The sequence below is a fragment of the Lepisma saccharinum genome, chromosome 2 (assembly GCF_977018435.1).
Source record: "Lepisma saccharinum chromosome 2, izLepSacc3.1, whole genome shotgun sequence".
Classification (NCBI taxonomy): Eukaryota; Metazoa; Arthropoda; class Insecta; order Zygentoma; family Lepismatidae; genus Lepisma; species Lepisma saccharinum.
In genome coordinates, this window is record NC_139230.1 from 187,181,033 (window position 1) to 187,188,831 (window position 7,799).

General features: G+C 35.0%; 1 protein-coding gene across 1 annotated transcript in view; it reads right to left on the minus strand.

The window, feature by feature from the left end:
* LOC145980917 (allatostatin-A receptor-like) overlaps nt 1–7,249 on the minus strand; it is a 212,857-nt gene extending 205,608 nt beyond the window's left edge. Inside the window, exon 1 of the mRNA XM_083114004.1 lies at nt 6,645–7,249. Within this exon, the coding sequence (XP_082970130.1) occupies nt 6,645–7,075 (431 nt within the window). The 5' untranslated portion in view covers nt 7,076–7,249. The remainder of the gene's footprint in view (nt 1–6,644) is intronic.
* Between the last annotated feature and the right edge of the window lie 550 nt (nt 7,250–7,799).

Genomic DNA, 7,799 nt, shown 5'->3' on the forward strand with positions numbered 1-7,799 from the left:
ATTAAAGTGTAGCAGGAATCTTCGACAATAACCATTAAAGTTATGTCGCAGCGAAAGCAAATGTGGATGTAACGTTTATTTCCAATGCATTATGACATTTTAATCGAATTCCAAATATAATATTGGAGTAAATACATGGATTTTCATATCTATGGTTTCCTTGCAAAAGATGGGAATTTTTAGCAGATGATCAAGTTTTGGTCTAACTTTATACTTTATGTACGTTTCACACATGTGCTGCACACAGTGGCGTTCCCGGCGAAGGGGTTATTTATAGTTTTGTTTCGTGTTTTCAAGACTCTCAACGTCGCTGAGCCAACACCGATAATTAGGCTGTACACTCACGGAAACTTCTGGGTTGTAACAACCCTAGACTTTCAGTGAGATCATAACAACCCAGAACTGTCCGTGACTGTACAAAAGACCAAACCCAGAATTGATCTCACATATTTATTTTCATTCGCAAAATAATATCTCAACTACATGCAACTGATTGATTGAATTGTTGTTATAAGTCCACCATATGCACAGAAAGGCCAATCGGGACTGGACCTACAGTTTAAAATTGGATCCGAACCACTATGTGCCTTCACCGGGTATCGAACCCGGGACTCCTTGATTACAAGGCAACGACGATACCACTGCGTCATCATAGAGGCCTATTTTCAACTACAATTTTTGTACATTGAACAAAGGGGCGAGTCTATTTCTCAATTGAAATTTCGAATGCACTTATCACTATTGACATAGAGACAGTATAGGAACAAAAAATATTATTACCTAAATAATTATTGCCATTTTGACACAAAAACTGAGGTTTTAAACATTTTATGTATCTAGAGTGTTCGGGGAAAAGCACTTAAGTCACAAACTGCTATTTTATGTTGCTTTCATTTAAGTCACACTGAATCAATTAGACAAAATATTATAAGTATATATTTACATATATTGATCATGGGTAAAGATTCTTAACAGTGATGATCCAACATGTATGTAATGTTTACTATTGAAAGTATAAATAAATGCCTGCTGTAAAATTTCATATTGACTTGAGTGCTTTTTTCCGAACATCCTAGATATAACCCAGCGTACACATACGTATAAAGTGAAGAAATTGGGAAAATGTTCGGAAACCCACCCCAGAAAATATACAAAACGTCTGCAAAATAAGAGGAAATATTAGAAAACTTAGGTCAGAATCTCCTTCGTTCACGCTCTTTGGTCTATCCTTTACTAGTCTTCGTACTTGTTCCTTAAGCAAATTGGTAAATAAATGCCTTTGAAATCAAAGCAATTAGTTGCTCTCGAAGTTACACAGTTATCGGATTTCACCTACAATGTTTGGAGTAGGTACGGGTCCTGCGTTTGTCTTTTCTGAATTAGGGAAGCGAGATTAAAGAGCCCACATTCCGGCGTTTCATGTCAAAGCCAAGTTTCTCACCATGATCACCAAATGCACAAGCTTGTGAAGGTTTCCACCTTAGAGAGCAGCTCTGTCTGCTTCCTGGGGTTTCAATAGGGCGCATATGATTCACGTGGCGCTTCGTGGAACATCGAGCATTTCTGTACTGATGCGTGCGTCAAATTGGGAGAAAGTACATACTAGGTGGAAAGAGATAAGTTAACAGAGTTTGCACGACGTAATTTGTGGCCTCGGAGGGAGGCACGTTAAGATTAGACCAAGAGTCGAATCTACCAATGGGTACATTCAGTTTTGAGTTAGAAGCCACCGCGGTATTCCTCATGTGAGGGTAGAATGCGTGTGAGATTGTTGCCTTGGCAACGACATTGGATACGCTGGAAAATGTTGGTGCACGAAGTTGTTATGACCGATCGAAAATGCTTTAAATTTTTATAAACGTATCGTGTATCCCCTCCCCAAATCTTCTTACCTCCCTACTTACATTTTCCTATTACTTCTGCTTGTCTAAAGTACTTGTCACTTTAGTTGCATGTTGAAACATATTTGGGATGTTCGGGGAAAAGTACTTAAGTCATAAACTTCGATTTTCTGTTGCTTTCATTTCACTGAATCAATTTAAGAAAATAGTATAAGTATAATTTTTTATTGGATATATAAAATTATATTGTAAAGATTCTAAACAGTGATGATACAACATTTATGCCATGTCTGCAATGTTTGCTATTAAAAGAAAAATTGCGTTTTTGATTTAAGTGCCTTTAATCCCAAACAACCTTGATGATTTACACTAGAATTGAAGACTAAAATTGGTAAACGCGAAGTGCCACAATAATTCAAACACCGTTTTCCACGTTAAACTGTGAAATGTGTCATGCTTTAATAATGTGGTAAACGTGAAATGTGGCTGGTAGCCCTCTAAATAGTTCAAAGGGCGTGTAAAGAGGTCACTACTGTGCACGTTCTTACGGGCTGATGTGCGGAACGATGCGATTTCCCAACACTTTTGCTTTTGGCACTTACAACGTTTACCACTTTTAGTCCTCAATTTGTATCGTAACGGCGTGCAGATTTAAGGGACCTGAATTCGATGCTCGAGTGAGGTATCAATATTCCTTTACCTTCTCTGTATCAATTCACTTGTCCCTCTTTGTAAATATTAACAAGTGTATAAAAGTGTTGCAAACTGACTAAATCACAATGATGATTTGAACGATCGATCAAATACAAGTATTTACTTCACCTCAAAGTTATTACACTAGCGACTACAAACAATGAAAATTGCAAGATATATTCAATAAAATTCCCACATTATATTTCATATTGGGAGATAATACTGAATACTAGTTGAAGTGAGCACTCGCACTCTACTAATAAGCCAGCTCGATGGCCAAGCGTGTTGAGTGCTCGAAAGACGAAGGTGCTGGATTCGAGTATCGCCATGATTAACCTAATTATTAGAAAATGAACAGACACAAAAATAAATATTAACTCATTGTAAGGACTTACGCACGTAAACAATCATGCAAGATTTTAAATTTACATTCAACTATAGGCTTGTGATTATAATTCTGAAACCTTAAAAGGTCACCCCAATTTCGATCTTGGTGTAGTTGAGTGTAGTGTGATAAAAAATAAACTCTGGTAATTCTATTTGGCCTAACATTAATGAGAATTGATCCTCGTTGAACATTTCCCGCTGCATTTCTAGGTCACTGACATTGGAAACTACCTCAATATCAATATATTGCAAATACAAAAAATAATTTTCTATTTAGTTAAATTTGACTGTTAGTTATTTTAAAAATTAATTGGCCTAAAATTAACTGTAGTTCTTTTTTAGAGAAACTTTGTTTTATTATTTATACATTGTCTTAATTTTAACGTTATAGTTTTAAATTTCAAATTTATAAATGAAATCGTAATGGATTCTATAGTATTATTCTGAACCCCTTAGAAATAAAATTTGACATTCTGTTTCAAATTTTTCGAAATTATTGTTCCACTATTCTTTTGTTGTTACTTTCCTGAAATATGTGCATTTATGATCTGCTATAATTAAAGCTGAAAAATAAATAAAATTCAAATTAAATTAAAATAACACAAAGTGTGCTTGAAGCACTCGTACAAGCATAGTATTTTGCGAGTGCTGAAGACACATAAGAATTATAATGATGGTACCACTAAAAGATATTACCATAACATTATTGTCTTGCTATCTACCGATTTGCATTCCTTATGTTATTAAGTACACCACGAAGTGAAATATTTTTAATGCTCTCTCAATTTCTTCCTACTTCTAATCCATATCTGTCAGTTAATTATCATCATTTTTCTATTTTCAATAGTAGAATAACATTTTGTATCTGATTGGAGATATTACGAGCTTCTCTTAATCTGGCCTACATACATTTTAGTTGACCAAATATAATGGTCTAATATGTATGAAAATTATTGAAAATTTGAAGTCCTTCTTGAATAAGTAAAATGCTTCCCAACACAATTTTGTAGGAGGTTTTATGAAGGGCTTTTGTGAAGAGACATTCATTATTGTGAGTATGCTTTGAGTCGAAATATATGTGATGCAAATAATAGAGACCAGACTAAACAGACTGTGGGAGTAAAATTATCACGTGATAAAAGAAAGAAGAAAATGCTCTTTCCATTAGAGATTAGAGTCTTGAACATTATCCGATTATTTCGTTGCTATGGATGCCTGGTGAGAGATACATTTTCCCGTGCACTCCCAACTCTATACCGTAGTGCTGTTATGTGTAATGCAACAGAATAATGAAATGATGGATTTCTTCTGTGTTCGCTCAGTATGTTTGTTTTGCTAATGGTACATCTGTTGAGCTAGATAAGCTGAATGAAAAGACGGATAACAGGGGATAGCCAAAATGGAAAATCTATTTTTATTCTGCTTTTTATTTATTTGTAACTATTGATGTCCGAAGTAATAGTCTAGGTGGTTGAATTTCTTTGGATTCAAAACCTCTGGAATCAATTGAAAGCATTTTCTTTTTCAATAAAACATTTTGCATAAATTACATATGTCTCATACCCTTCGTTGTGTTTCTGTTCTATTAATTACACAATTACTATTCTGCATCGATGAGTTACAAGATTTACATTTTTTCTGTACTTAGAAGATTATTCTATTAAACTTGGTCAGAAGTTGAAACACGATCTCTTTCAGCAAACTGCTCAGTGCTTTATATAAATCTCAGAACAGTCATTTTCATATCCATTGCAAAACTATGTGTTTTTTTGTTTTTTTTTAAAGAAATGTTGTCTTGGAATGCAAACTTTCATCTGAGGGAGTTAGTGGTGTTTTTAACTTTACTACTCTTAATGAATCGTTAGTGTTTGCGAGCTATTGTTTAATGTTTTATTTGGTTGATTCTTCAGTTGCATATTTATGAGGCTTGATGAACATACATTGTAATATTCCGTAAGTGATCATATTGAAATTGCATGGAGGCAATTACATGAAAGGTAATACAGAGCTTCCTCCTGGCCAACGGGGACATGAAAGAATGAAATTGTATTTTCCATATCCCATGCATTTAATGGAACCTTCATATTATACAGTAATGTTAACGTAGAATTTCATTAGGAAAAGCTATAAGTAATGACTTTGCATAGAAGTTTAGTATTTACTACGCACTAGATGGAAATATGTGTGAACATGCCTCACATTGCATCCAGGAAACAAATGCATGGTAATGAAACTCTTGTGGCTGGAGTTACAAGGTGTATGATACTGTAACAAGATCACCTACGCAGTTTATTTAAACACATATACTTGAGTCATGTTTTCTTTTAGTTTTGCTATCGGATAGGTTAGTGACGTGAAAATAGCCACAGGACTGACGAAATTAAAAACAAACAAGAGCCTATTAGTCTTGTAGGAATAGATGAAGAGTTTCGAAAACAATTACTCGTTTGTTTGCTTGAAATGTTCTTTTCCACAATATTAGTACTGACTTTACCGCAGAAGCTTCACGAGATTCCAATAGAATTAACCGCCCTTAATTAATTTCATAAATATCATTTCAGTAACTTAAATGCATATGGTCTTTCATGACTAAACCTCGGACATTAGGTTTCTAACCTACTTTTTTCCGTTACAGGTAAATAAGAAATAACAAGTAACGTCAGCGTTTCGCTAAAAAACGCAACAACGCAATATGTCTAACATAACCTATTTTGCTTGTTAGAACCTATTGTAGGCCTAAATCAAACCTCTTTTAGGTCTTTATGTTTATTATGGTTTTACAGGGTTTTTATATCACTCAGAGGTATTTTCTCCGTTTGGTGACGAAAAATGCAACGTCTTACGTGTTTGAAACATGCTTTCTGTCGATTTCTATCCCTCCAAGTTCATAATGTTTTTTCAAAGCTCTAAACAAAGCAGAATGCCTGGAGTCACCTGTACAGTTCAAAAGGAAAAACGTAATGATCCGTGTGGTCTTGCTCACTTTCGTGTCAGTTCTGTGCTTTGTGGCATTCACGCCTTGCGAAGTAACGTTTCAGCATTCAAATTTGCACCACTTACTATGTTTCTGTTGAAGGATCATTTTCTGCATGTAAAATGATCCTAACAGAAAAAATGGCGGAGTTTCACTGTGGATAACATGCAAATGATTGTTATGTATTTTACAGGAAATTATACACACGTAATTTATTTTCCATGTCAACAAGTAACTTTTGCTAGCAGCACAAGTATAGTAACACAATAATTTGGCTAATTTTGAAAATGATGCACACAAATGAAAATTTGGTTAGAAAATTAATATTTGGTTGTTATATATACCTATTAAAATTTCTAACGGTTCTTTTGGTGACATTTTGTTTTTGACGATTGTAGTTAATCAGTAATTTTGAACCAATGTAAGTTTTTGGAACCTGCTTCATGATTTTTCGAGCATAATTAAAAATTTTTAGAATCTATTTTAGGATTTTAGAGCCTATTTTATAAACCTAGATGCACATGTTTTAGAACCTAAAGATCCTAAGTATATTCATTACTTTGGAACGTTCTAGACAGAGGTAAGGAACAAAACTGTCGTTATTTAACTAATAGCATAGCAAGAAATTGGAGAAAAAAAGATTTGGCACAACTACAAGAATTCTTTTGAGGAGGGCACTAGGTGAACATCACTTAGTAGATAAATCAAGGTTTGTGAATATAAATATGGTGAAATAAATGTTTTCTTACCTTTCTAAAGTGACTGCCGATAAGTTGAGCACCGACGACATTGCAGATAATAGTTCAGCGTATTGTGCCATCTTACACACTTGACCATGTGTGTCCCATTGGACTACAAAGTACTGGACGGTTTGTAGAGGAGCACACACAAGCAGTAGCAGAAGGTCAGCCACGGCTAAGCTCACAAGGAACAAGTTCGTAGCATTCCTCGACTTGCGGTCACCGACCATCACTACCACAACCAATACATTTCCCACTAAACCTATTAGAGAGGTTACGGAATGGGTGATGACTATATCCAGGAACATTGAATTGTGTTTCCATGGTTTTAGCATATCTTCTGGGTTGTCCATAGTTATTGGGCCTTCGATATTGTCGGTACTGTTCCACTTGTTAATCTCCTCTTCATTCCACACAGACCCATTATCACTTACCGCCATTTTTGAACTTTGAAGGGTCGCTTCACGGACCACACGAACAGTTATTTAAGCCTTCTAATCACTAGTATGCTTGAAAAGCAACGAACGAGTATCCTCTTGCAACATTCAGACCACTCGTATTGTAGTTCAACTTGCTACGGTCGACAAAATATCTGCAAAACAAGAACAAAACAATAACTGATGAGACATGGAATCAAGAGCAATAGCTAACGGTGTTAATGAATATTAAACATACAACAGACACGTGTTGTTTGCATGCTGAGTACAAGGCAACTGAAACAGTAAATTCAACAACGAAACAGCAGACAGCTAAGCTTAGCAAACAGCACTTGTTTATTCTGTCTTACCCTGAGATTGTGAGATAACGGAACTATCACCGCTCAGATTCGAATTAAAGTTCGTTTTTAATAAAACTTACCAGATGACATTCAGTATATGTACACACACAAAGTAACTTTAACTCAAACTACAAAAATTATGGCATGCCAATAACTGAATAAGATATCCTTTTGGGCACAACCACAAAGTTTGCACACAAAATAGAAATTTATGATCGAGTAATTTACTATATTTTAGTTGCCGTTTAGCAAGAAAATGCCATAAAAAACTGAAGCAGATAGTACATCGTAAATAATTTCTGCACTCGTAAGTCTTTCCAAATTCCGTCTTCTTTTATTATTCAGCAAGCAAATGGTGGCTACAAGCTCTAAACACATCAAGAGCA